The sequence below is a fragment of the Leucoraja erinacea genome, chromosome 9, assembly GCF_028641065.1.
Source record: "Leucoraja erinacea ecotype New England chromosome 9, Leri_hhj_1, whole genome shotgun sequence".
Classification (NCBI taxonomy): domain Eukaryota; kingdom Metazoa; phylum Chordata; class Chondrichthyes; order Rajiformes; family Rajidae; genus Leucoraja; species Leucoraja erinaceus.
Window position 1 is genome coordinate 980,951 of NC_073385.1, and position 13,733 is coordinate 994,683.

Below are 13,733 nucleotides of genomic sequence, written 5' to 3' on the forward strand. Positions count from 1 at the left end.
AGATTACTCCAACTAGTAGCCGAACATTTAGCACTGGTGTTCAATGGTACTCAATGAAAACATGGCCATCATAAACTTTCAAATGGAACTCAATTCACTGACTTAAACGACATGTGAGTATTGTTCTTTAAAGCATTTGTAGCAACTATAAAAATGAAAGAAGTTGCAATATTCCGCTTCCATTTTTAATTATTCCCCAATCTTCCAAAGTTAAGTATGGTTTGTCCTCAACTGTGGCTCATCTGCTCACTGCTGAAAACCAGTTCATTTCTTTTAATTATTCTTCATCTTTCTCACTAACTATTGTCCATATTCTGTCTGCTTAGCCTTATTGTAGTTCCTATTTCTTCATATCTTTTATAACAACTTTCTGAATACTGCTTTGTCTTTTAAATGCTGTTTTTAATTAACAATATTTTCTGCAATGTAACAAATAACTGTAATCACTCTTAATGCATTAACAATGGCCTGGGCTAATAATATAGCTCCTCTAACCTTAACACGAGCAGTGCGTAAAATGTCTTGTCCTAATGTCTTGGTTCTTTTAAACTAGAGCAATGAGATGAGAGGTGAATTTATGCATTTTTGTTTAGTTTTAGGTTTTTTTTTACAGCTTGATCCATCATTTTAACTTATTAATGAACGTTACAGGCATGAAGCTGTGACTATTCTAAATGGCAGGGAGTTAATTATTACAGATAAACAAATTATAAATTATACACGGAAACAAACAAACATGTAACAATTAACAATCAAGTTACACATTTGGATTTATTTAGGTTAATCATGCAATTAGAATTACTGCAGTGTGAAGCTGCATAAATTAGATTTCAGACTTCAGAAGGCCACAAGACAGTGCTAAGCCTCCTTGTGCTTTCTAGGAACAGATGGTATAGTTTAAAGGATGTGCATACATGCTGCTTGGGGGTTCTGAAGGTCTAATGAGATTTGGATCAAACAGAAGGATTTAGTAATAGTCATTGGACACAACAGCACAGATAGGCCTTTCGGCCCATCATGTCCATGCTAACCATCAATTACCTATCTGTACTACATCTATTTACTATCATGTGGTCCATAGCCTTCTGTGCTTTAATGACTCAAGTGTGTGCCTGAATATTTGCCCCTATCGTCACTCGGGCAGTGTGTTCCACTGTACGAGAAACAGCTCCTCCTCAAATCCCCTCTATAAATGTTCTCCTTGCCCTAAACATTTGTCCTCCATTTGCTTCTGTTTAACTTCATTTGACGTGACTGGGTTATTGTGACTGGAGCTCCATCAGAAGAGATTAAGATTATCCATTTTCATATCCTCCCATCTCCTCCCCTTTCGCTTTCTGCAGAGACCGCTCCCTCCGTAACTCCCTGGTCAATTCGTCCCTTCCCACCCAAACCCCCCCCCTCTCCTGGTACTTTCCCTTGCAACTGCAGGAAATGCTACACTTGTCGCTTTACCTCCCCCCTCTGCCATTCAAGGACCCAAGCAGTCTTTTCAGGTGTGGCAGAGGTTCACCTGCACCTCCTAGATCCTCGTCTATTGCATCCGCTGCTCCACATGTCAACTGCTCTACATCGGTGAGACCAAGCGCAGGCTTGGCGATCGCTTTGCCCAACACTTCCACTCAGTTTGCAATAACCAACCCGATCTCCCAGTAGCTCAGCACTTCAACTCCCCCTCCCATTCCCAATCCGACCTTTCTGTCCTGGGCCTCCTCCAAGGCCAGAGTGAGTCCCACCGCAAATTGGAGGAGCAGCACCTCATATTTCGCTTGGGCACTTTACACCTCAGCGGTATGAACATTGACTTCTCCAATTTCAGGTAGTCCCTGCTTTCTCCCTCCATCCCCTCCCCTTCCCAGCTCTCCCACAGCCCACTGTCTCCACCTCTTCCTTTCTTCCCCCCCCCCCCCGCCCCCCCACATCAGTCTGAAGAAGGGTCCCGACCCGAAACGTCGCCTATTCTTTAGCCTTACCCACTGTGTTTCTCCAGCATTTTTGTCCACCTACAAGGCCTGTCCCACTTGGCGATTTTTTTGGCGACTGCCGGTGTCGTATCAGTGTTGCCAAAAGGTTTGAACGTTTCAAAATCCAGCGGCGACAAAACAAATGTTGCGACACTTGAAAAAACACTGCGCGTCATATGTGATCACGCCGCGTCATACGTCATCACGCCGCGTCATACGTGATCACGCCGCGTATTTTTCGGTGACCTGATACGCCAGTCAATGATATCGGCAGTCGCTGAAAAAATCGCCAAGTAGGACAGGCCCTTAGGACTATCTCATTGGTGGAAGAGACCTTTATGGTGGTGTTCTCTGTTGGCCTGCCATCAGAATTATTCATACTCAATCCTTGCAAATACCATGTTTTTATGTTTCTGTTCTCCAGTTCTAAAGGTATTCAACATGGAAACAGAACAATGACAGTGAATACAAATGTTCCAGCCATAGCCACAATGGCTGCCTTTGCATGTGATGCTGGCTAGTGAACAGGGCTGAGTAATATAACATTTCACTGCAATCCCTCACCTAAATGTTGCTCCTTTCTTGGGCATTTGGCTAACACCCTATCTCCATAACTCGGGGACATTGAAACGATGCAACACAGGTAAAGCATGGATCTTGAGTGCTTAGATTTAGTGCGATTCAGTCGCACATTAGGACATGTTTTGTTTCTGAAAAATGGACTTTAAACTGTGAAAATTGTAATCTGTGGCCCTCTAAAGTCCGAAATCTAACTAACGATATTTGCCTAGTTTAGATGTGATTATTGACTGGTTATATTTTGAGTGACAGGCAGACATTCTAATCGTTATTTCCCAGTTTAAAAGCATAAGATCATGAAATACAGTTCTATTGGGCACCAGCTCCATATGCTTCTCTTTGAGCTATCATGGATTCATGTACAATTTGTTTATGTCCAATGACCAGTCCAGTCTGCCAATGGTGTGGACAAGGAGATCTGTGCAGCAGAAAAATGTGATGGGATTGAAAACGGAAATGTCCCTCTGGACATCAATGCAAAAGAAGATGATCACAAGGATGAAAATGAACCAGAGCTCACATCGCCATTTTCTCCACCAGGTAAGGATTAATGCAACAGGTATGTATTCTATGTATATAAGATATGACCATCTTAAAGGCTTAAAGAAATCTAAGATGCATTAGTAATATGTTTAACCAAGCTACAGTGAAAAATCAAAATGTACTGATGTCTACCTCTGCAAGGAATTATTTGCAATAGCCAGTGAAAACACAAAAGCATTGTATTTCTGTACATTTTCCACTAAATGTCCTTCCTAGACCCTTTGAAGTTCAGACCAACGGTGTAACCAAAGTTACTTAATTCCACTTTTTAATGATTTTTATAATAAACACCATCAAGAGAAATTCTGCAGAAATTACTGGCAAATTAGTTTGAGCCATTAAGTCTTCCAGTCAATTACTTCCATAGAAATTGGTAGTAGTAGAAGGTAAATCCATGCAATGAGATGTAATACATCTCCTATTCTGAGGCTGTACAGAATCATTGTAAAGTCATTGGGAGTTTGAAAGACCATTGAGTCTTGGGTTGTCCATTGAGAAAGATCATGAAAGGTTGTTAACATGTGGGCATTACTGGCAAAGCCAACATTTCCTGCCCATCTCTAATTTCCCTTTAGAATATGAAAATAACGTGAATATCATATTAAGCGATGTGAGCACACATAATCATGTACATGTATGTGGATATACAGAATACCTCTATATTATTACAATACCCCTTGATACTGTTTGAATATTGTAGGGTTGATTCTAGTAAAGGTCTCTTTACAACATGCAGAATCGCCATTTCTCGGCACATCATGCCTGATCTCTCAACCTCATTCTCCTGGCTTCTCCCCATAACCTCTGACACCCGTACTAATTAAGAATCTGTCAATCTCTGACTTTTAAAATATCCTTTGACATGGCCTCCACAGCCGTCTGTAGCAATGAATTCCACTGATTCGCCATCCTCAGTCTAAAGAAATTCCTTCTTATAACTGATGGGAAAGCAATGGGCAGCTTATATTATATTTACCCTCGGAAACATTTGATGTCCACCTTTGGTACTTTAGTTTAGTGATACATAGCGGAAACGGGCCCTTCGACACACCGACCAGCAATCCCCGCACATTAACACTACCCTATACACACTGGGGACAATTTTACATTTTTAACAAAGCCAATGAACCTACAAACCTGTACATCTTTGGAGTGTGGGAGGAAACCGAAGATCTTGGAGAAAACCCGCGGGTCATGGGAAGAACATACAAACACTGAAAAGACAGGCACCCGTAGTCAGGATCGAACACGGGTCTCAGGCGTTGTAAACAGTAGCTCTGCCACTACGCCACCGTGACTCTGTACTATTGCAGTTCCCATTTTACTTTCCTCTTCTTTATTATTTTTGGAACAAAGATTGTTCAGCCATCACCCACTTTGCAAGACGGTTCAGTCAGTCAATTTGCAACACAGTCCATGGCCCCATTCGCATTTCACCAGACAAATACTGAACTTCAAGTACATTGCACATCTGAATCCTAGTAATCCTGGCTGCTCGTTTACATTTTAAAAGACAATGATTACATCAAAACAACGTTTCCTAAAAGAACTCAAATTCAGAACGCAACATCTTTTAATCTTTTGGAAGCACATTGGTGTTAAGAAAAAGATGCTTAAGGCTATTTCCCTGTTGTTCCCACCTATCACCTAATGTACCAATTTTAAATTCCCACTTAATTATAAAACTAATCACTAATTTCCCCAACTGCAAACTCCTCTCTGAAATGTTGGTACTCTTATCCAGAATAGAGACACTCACATTTCAAACATCTCAACTTGGATCCCACATGGGCAGTGTGGAATCTGGATCTCTCTCACTCTCTCATCTCTAGCCAGCATTCTGCCCCAAAGCATGCCAAGAATTAAATTCATCTCCTTCCGAGTTAATTATTTGCAACTCTCTTCAACCCTGTTGTTCTCTTGAGTCATGTTCTATGTCGGTAATCAGGCAGCAGAGATGTGGCACTTTTCACCATCAAGTCAATATCATCATTGGTAAGCTTGTGAGCTGAGTTATATAACCTTATAACATATAACCATATAACAATTATAAGCACCGGAAACAGGCCATCTCGGCCTGACTCAACTTCATTCCGTGCCGAAGATTTTCTCCTTTTCCCCTTAGTCCCACCTGTCCCTGCACTCACACACCATATTCCCATGGTTTCCATTCCCTTCTCATCCATATGCCTATCCAATTTATTTTTAAATGATACCAATGAACCTGCCTCCAGCCCATCCTTCCACTGGAAGCTCATTCCACACCGCTACCACTCTCTGAGTAAAGAAGTTCCCCCTCATATTACCCCTAAACTTCTGTCCCTTAATTCTGAAGTCATGTCCTCTTGTTTGAATCTTCCCTATTCTCAAAGGGAAAAGCTTGTCCACATCAACTCTGTCTATCCCTCTCATCATTTTAAAGACCTCTATCAAGTCCCCCCCTTAACCTTCTGCGCTCCAGAGAATAAAGACCTAACTTATTCAACCTATCTCTGTAACTTAGTTGTTGAAACCCAGGCAACATTCTAGTAAATCTCCTCTGTACTCTCTCTATCTGATCACCATCATTCTTGTTTAAGGCAGGTAGTTCATTTATAATCGCCTGTTTCTCTGTTGTCTTTATTGTCTTAATCAGGGCTGACTCAATCTTCATTCTATGCATATTGGATAGATTTCCTCTCCTAAACTTTCCCAGCCAATGTCACCTCTGTCCACTGGCAGGGCGGTTGGCAACACAGCCGCACTATTCTCCATGGTTCCTCACTTTACTTGTCCTGTGCTCGCTTTATTGCTGCTACTTGGAGCGTTTTTAGTTTAGTTTAGAGATACAGAGAGGAAACAGGCTCTTCAGCCCATCCGGGTCCGTGCCGACCAGCGATCCCCGCACATTACACTACCCTACACACACTAGGGACAATTTACATTTCATACCAAGCCGATTAACCTACAAACCTGTACGTCTTTGGAGTTTGGGAGGAAACTGAAGATCTCGAAGAAAACCCACGCGGTCACAGGGAGAAGGTACAAACTCAGTACATACAACACCTGTAGTCAGGATCGAACCCGGGTCTCTGGCACAGCAAGGCAGCAATTCTACTGCTGTGCCATCTTTCTTGTTGGTTTGCCTTGGATGCAAGTTTAATTACTCCTTATCATACTTTTCCTTGTCCTTTCCACCAAGACTATTGCTCAGCGAAGCGTTTCACTGTCATCCTTTTAATTATTATTTTAAATTATTATCCACAATTGTTTGGTCTATTGTTCCCTTTTGTCCCCATTTGAAGTAAGCACTTTTCTTATCTTTGTTTTTCCTTTACAAAAGAGATTTTATTCCCTTGTCACAATTATCAGGGTATTACATTATTTTGTGCAGTCTGCAAGCAAATATCAAATTGCAATATGGTCAGACGTTAGACACAAAGTGCTGGAGTAACTCAGTAGGCCAGTCAGCATCTCTGGAAAAAAAGGAATAGGTGACGTTTTGGGTCAGGATCCTTCAGGCTGAAAGATGGAGGTGGGGGAGGGGGAAGGAACTGGAAGCAAGAAAAGACCAGAACAAAACCCTTTCTCCAGAGATGCTGCCTGACCCGTTGAGTTACTCCAGCATTTAGTGTCTATCTTAGGTATAAACCAGCATCTTCAGTTCCTTCCTACACATATATGTACACACACACTCTCACACACCATATAACCATATAACAATTACAGCACGGAAACAGGCCATCTCGACCCTTCTAGTCCGTGCCGAACACGTATTCTCCCCTAGTCCCATATACCTGCGCTCAGACCATAACCCTCCATTCCTTTCCCGTCCATATAACTATCCAATTTATTTTTAAATGATAAAAACGAACCTGCCTCCACCACCTTCACTGGAAGCTCATTCCACACAGCCACCACTCTCTGAGTAAAGAAGTTCCCCTCATGTTACCCCTAAACTTCTGTCCCTTAATTCTCATGTCATGTCCCCTTGTTTGAATCTTCCCTACTCTCAGTGGGAAAAGCTGATCCACGTCAACTCTGTCTATCCCTCTCATCATTTTAAAGACCTCTATCAAGTCCCCCCTTAACCTTCTGTGCTCCAAAGAATAAAGGCCTAACTTGTTCAACCTTTCTCTGTAACGCACAAATAAAAACCTGTGTGTTCCTTTCCTTTGAATTGATCTCTGCCTCAGTGTCCTGACCTCTGACCTGTCTGTCGCAGAACCGTGACTAATCTCCCACACTGATCTTGCCATGCAAACTATCCACACCGTTCCACATCAATATCCTGACGCCTGTCTGACCTCTCTGCATCAGTCCCCTAACATCTAACCTTTCCTCAGTGACCCAGTGTCTAAGCTCTCCCCGTCACCAGCCTGGCCTCTAAGCCCTCACATCAACCTTGCCAGGTAAAATAACCGCTCCTTCCTTTTTGTTATTTTGGCACGGTGACTAATGTTTGCCCAACGGCAATATGGGATCTACTTCAATAACTGTGAGCGGTAAAATTAAATATACTCACCTGGCACTAAGCCACAGTGCTCAAGTTATCCTGTGTGATATCCTGCTCACTGTGTGAATTGTTTGGAGGGATTAGTGTGTTTGACCTATACCCTGAATCTGGCTTTCACGTTCAATGGTCCTTTTGTTGTCACATGCGCAAAGTACAAGCACACAATGAATTTATTCTTACACACAGTCCAATATAGAACAGTATTTCCATACCCAAGCACATCACCGATTAGCAAGTGTATAGAAATAGTCTACTGATCAGCATTCAAGAGGCACCATGGTTTTGGTGCTATTTTCAAAGTCCAGTTCACGCTCTTGTTATGAGCACTGCCCGGTCGGTCCAGGCAAGCCCCATGCTGCTGCAGACCTCCTGCCATCGCCTATCTTGTACGTCTGACTCTGGATCGGCCTAGGAACCCACGTCCCTCTCCTCACCCGTCCACCTATGTTCCCCGTGGTGCCTCCCACAGCCGACATCTCCACGAGTCTCCCATGGGGCTTCTTCAGATCCAGGGCGTGCGGGAGACCGATGGTGCGCAGAGGAAGGGGTAGCGGGGGAGGATGTCGAGTGCTCCATAGGCCTCTGAGCCAGGGCAAAAGTAAAGGAACAGCTGGAGGGTGGGATGCTGAGGATCAGTAAAGTGGCTGCAACCAGCACCATCTGTGGGCTCCACATTGGGTCAAGTCACCTCTGAATCATCTCAGATCGGGACAGCACAAACAGAGATCTATGGTCAGTACACAGAAATAATCCACTGTCCTCCAAATCTTCCCGTCCTTTATTCTTGTTACATGCGGATTCTGCAGTTTCTCAATAAACCATCAGGCTATTGTTCTTCATAAATGGGGATTGTGATCATTAGTTATAGATTTGTACAGACATGCCTGATAGCAGCTCTCCCATCCTTCTTGTAGGCAATGACTCTTCCTTTGTTTGCCTGCTTTCTTGCTGTAATGAATAGTCCTACATTGTAACTCCCATACATAGCTCTCTTTGTTCTAATTAACCGTGCCTGCAGCCTAAGCACTTTTCCACTCTAATTACTGCGCAACCTTTCTAACATGACCTTTAAGTTACCTCTGCTAAGTTAGCCTAATTTTCCATCATCCTTTTCCAGTATGTAAGGCACTTAAAGTCGACCATAATGTACATTTTCCCCATTTTCTTATCTACTGGTAAGAGGAGTCACCTTCTTCAATTCCATTACTGCAACTGAGGATTTGTCATGGAACAGCAACACTAAAATGGCAATGAATGAATGAATGAATGCTGAACCAGTATCTGTTGGTTTCAGGTCAAGCAGAATTTTTGGATATCCTTCTTGAATTTTTTTTTTTTTGATAATTTGAGCCTGTGGATACTTACCATATTCCTAAAGCCTCATTTGGAGTGGAAATCTACGTTTATTCAATCATTTTACCTTACCTTGTGTACCTTGAGAGGATCATTTCAAGTCAAGTCAAGTCAAGTTTATTTGTCACATACACATACGAGATGTGCAGTGAAATGAAAGTGGCAATGCTCGCGGACTTTTGTGCAAAAGACAAACAACAAAACAACCAAACAAATTATAAACACAATCATAACACACATATTCTTTTACATAATAAATAATGGAAGGAAAAATGTTCAGTAGAGTTAGTCCCTGGTGAGATAGGCGTTTACAGTCCGAATTGCCTCTGGGAAGAAACTCCTTCTCAACCTCTCTGTTCTCACCGCATGGCAACGGAGGCGTTTGCCTGACCGTAGCAGCTGGAGAAGAATCTTGCACAAATGGGCCAGGTTTTGCTTTTGGTTCATTTATAGTGCAGCATGCATGAAGAAGCTGCAGAACTGACGGAGAACAGAACTTAGATAATTAAATCATTATATTAATGATTTAGATGAAGGGATTACAAGTAACATTAGCAAATTTGCAGATGACACAAAGCTGGGTGGCAGTGTGAACTGTGAGGAGGATGCTATGAGAATGCAGGGTGAGTTGGGGGAGTGGGCAGATGCATGACAGATTAAGTTTAATGTGGATAAATGTGAGGTTATCCACTTTGGTAGCAAAAACAGGAAGGAAGATTATTATCTAAATGGTGTCAAGTTGGGAAAAGGAGAAGTACAATGGATCTGGAGGTCCTTGTTCATCAGTCAATGAAAGTAGGCATGCAGATACAGCAGGCAGTGAAGAAAGCAAATGGCATGTTGGCCTTCATAACAAGAGGAGTAGAGTATAGGAGCAAAGAGGTCCTTCTGCAGTTGTACAGGGCCCTGGTGAGACCACACTTGGAGTATTGTGTGCAGTTTTGGTCCCCTAATTTGAGGAAGGCCATTCTTGCTATTGAGGGAGTGCAGCGTAGGTTTACAAGGGTAACTCCCGGGATGGCGGGACTGTCATATGCTGAGAGAATGGAGCAGCTGGGCTTTTATACTCTGGAATTTAGAAGGATGATAGGATATCTTATTGAAACATATAAGATTATTAAGGGTTTAGACGCGTTAGTGGCAGGAAACATGTGCCCGATGTTGGGGGAGCCCAGAACCAGGGGCCACAGTTTAAGAATAAAGGTTAAGCCATTTAGAACGGAGATGAGGAAACACTTTTTCACACACAGAGTTGTGAGTCTGCGGAATTCTCTTCTTCAGAGGGCAGTGGAGGCCAATTCTCGGGATACGTTCAAGAGAGAGCTAGATAGGGCTCATGAAGATAGCGGGGTCAGGGGATATGGGGAGAAGGCAGGAATGGGGTACTGATTGGGGATGATCAGCCATGATCACATTGAATGGCGATGCTGGCTCGAAGGGCCAAATGGCCTACTCCTGCACCTATTGTCTAGTGTCTAGACATCATCAGTAAAATTGGGTGTAGTGTGTGGTCCCGATCTTCCAACCTACTTTAGTGTGACACTTACACATTTTTTAATTGAACTTTCTCTAACTGTAACACTTTGGTACAAGTGAATGGTTTGAATGTATTGATGTGTCATACGACCCGGCTGGATGGCACGCAAAGCACTTCCCTGTATTTCGGTACACATGTCCTCATCCAAGCTGTTCTTGATGTGATTGGCCACTTCGATCTGCAAAGGTTTCATTAACGGGGTGCTTGCTCCCTAGACTTGGCTAGAACGGGCAGAGGGGCAAGTACTGTATGTGAAAGGGAGAGAAGGAGAATCCAAAATACTTGGTCTCAATGGGATCATCTTGATAGATTATTTTTACATACCTTTGATTATCTGTTTTTGAACATTGTTGAAGAGCCCATCATTTTCCTGATGAGGATCGTCTTAAGGCATTAGGCCAATATTTACATGTTTAGTGCACCAAATGCCTTTCATACTTGTCCACCCTGACACTGAATAAATAGCCCTTACTACTGTAACTCTTGCTCACGTTGCAAGTGCCAATACTGCTTAAGATGGTAAGCGCAAGAAATTTGCAGAGTTGTGAACACATTCCAGCCCATCGCTCGGTCCTGTCTCCACCCCTCCCCCACACTCCTCCTTCGACTACATCTACACTTCACCCTAGCGCAGGAAAATAGCCAACATGGTCAAGGATCATTTACACCCCAGTCATTCCCTCGTCTCCCCTCTCCCTTTGGGCAGAAGATACAAAGGCCTGAAAGACCCACACCACCAGATTCAGGAACAGCTCACTGGTATAAATTTATAAATCAGAGCATTGAGTATAGAAGCTGGGATGTAATGTTAAAATTGTACAAGGCATTGGTGAGACCAAATCTGGAGTACAGTGTACAATTGTGGACCCCTTGTTATAGGATGAGGATGTCAACAAAATAGAGAGAGTACAGAGGAGATTTACTAGAATGTTGCCTGGGTTTCAACAACTAAGTTACAGAGAAAGGTTGAATAAGTTAGGTCTTTATTCTCTGGAGCGCAGAAGGTTAAGGGGGGACCTGATAGAGGTCTTTAAAATGATGAGAGGGATAGACAGAGTTGATGTGGACAAGCTTTTCCCTTTGAGAATAGGGAAGACTCAAACAAGAGGACATGACTTCAGAATTAAGGGACAGAAGTTTAGGGGTAACATGAGGGGGAACTTCTTTACTCAAAGAGTGGTAGCGGTGTGGAATGAGCTTCCAGTGGAAGTGGTGGAGGCAGGTTCATTGGTATCATTTAAAAATAAATTGGATAGGCATATGGATGAGAAGGGAATGGAGGGTTATGGTATGAGTGCAGGCAGGTGGGACTAAGGGAAAAAAAGTTGTTCGGCACGGACTTGTAGGGCCGAGATGGCCTGTTTCCGTGCTGTAATTGTTATATGGTTATATGGTATCAGGTGGCAGAAGGTGTTGTCCCAATCTTCTAACCTACTTCATTGGGGTGGGGAGATTGCAACCTTCACGTGGTCCACCCTGTTTCAACGAATGCAATCAACCTGGCGTGCACAAAAGGAAGATCAAACAGAACAAGCTGTGCACGCCACACGCAAGGAGAAAAAGAACCTACTTCATTGCGCCACTTGGACTTTTTTGAATCTGCACTTTCTCTGTAACTGTAACATTATATTCTGTATGGTATTTTATTTTTTGCACCATCTATACCAGATGTGAATGGCTTGATTGTGTTTATGTATAGTATGATTGAATTGCATAGCACGCAAAGCTCTTTACTGTATCTCAGTGCTCGTGTCACCAGTCCTCATCCAACTGTTCTGCTACTTTCTCAGTGGGAGGTAAAACCCTATTGATTGCAACTGGACCTGTCATGGTTTTCCATCCTACACCAATCAATTGAATTGATTTGCAGATACACTAATGCTATTCTCATTGTATTTTTGAAACTGTATTAGGCTACTCAGCCACTCAAGCTCACCCTCACAATCAATGTGATCGTGGACTAGGTAATGTGTTGGGTCAGGACACTTGTTCAGACTAGGATTACTATGCTGAGTCACTCCACCACTTTGTGTCCTTAGCAGTCTGAAGAAGAGTTATTTCTACCTGAAACATCCCCTATCCATGTTCTCCAGGGATACTGCCTGACCTGCTGAGTTACTCCAGCACTTTGTGTCTTTTCTGTAAACCAGCATCTGCAGTTCTTTGATTCTACCTTCTGACTACATTGATGTGTTTTCAGGCAGGCTTATCTTGCAATTGTCCATCTAAGAATTCCCCTGATGCCCATCCACATGGCCTATCAGTCTTGGGTCTCATTTCCTCTTTGGTTCCTGTGTCTATGTTCCCCCCATAGACTTCAATTCCATGATCTTTCAAATGCCTCCAATGATTTAGCCTCCGTTGCCATGGAGAGTAGAGAATTACAGAGGGCCACCACCATCTGCAAGATGAAATTCCTAAAGAAACCTCAGATTTAAACGACTCCCCTTATCTTGTAATATTTTCCCTGGAAGATAGAGACAAGGTGCTGGAGTAACTCAGTGGGTCCAGTAGCATCTCTGGAGAAAGAAATTATGGGTGTCGTCTCAGGTTGGAACCCTTCTTCAGATTGGAAAAGGATTGGGGGGGGGAGAAGGGCTCAGACTGGACTGACTGAAGAAGGGTCCCAACCTAAAACAGAGTCTGAAGAAGTGTCCTGACCCGAAATGTTACCCACCCCTTTTCTCCAGAAATGCTGCCTGACCTGCTGAGTTACACCAGCACTTTGTGTCTATCTTCAGTATAAACCAGCATCTGCAATTCCTTTCTACACAATATTATCCCTTGTTCAAGACTCTCCCACTTGTGGACATGAGTGTCTTCCCTTAACTCTGGCCTACCTCCCCTGACAGAGTTCCCATCTCTCTGGGCCCACACTTGTACAGCTTTCTTGCTGCCTTCATCTGTCAAAGCCATTGTCACAACCTGCCCCCTAGCTTCTTTCCAGCCACCAAATGCACAGGTGCTTGGAGAATCATTGCTGCACACACCACGCTGTGTGAATACCATCCAGTATTCCTGGACACAAAAATCTACTGCCATTTGTCACAAGCATTTTCAATATTATATCACACACATTTCTCCCAAACAAATGCTCACATTTTTTTTCATTTTTCTACTTTCACCGTAGTGTCCTGGGAGGTGTCTAACAATAATACGTAGAGCATAGAACAGGACAGCACAGGAACATGCCCTTCTGCCCACTATGTCCGTGCCGATGACTAAATATTACCTCCCTGCACGTAATCCATATTTAGTTTAG

At 43.1% G+C, this 13,733-nt stretch overlaps 1 protein-coding gene across 1 annotated transcript in view; it reads left to right on the forward strand.

The window, feature by feature from the left end:
• Positions 1-13,733, forward strand: part of slc24a4b (solute carrier family 24 member 4b) — a 247,337-nt gene that overhangs the window by 210,320 nt on the left and 23,284 nt on the right. Inside the window, exon 11 of the mRNA XM_055640063.1 lies at positions 2,931-3,083. Within this exon, the coding sequence (XP_055496038.1) occupies positions 2,931-3,083 (153 nt within the window). The remainder of the gene's footprint in view (positions 1-2,930; positions 3,084-13,733) is intronic.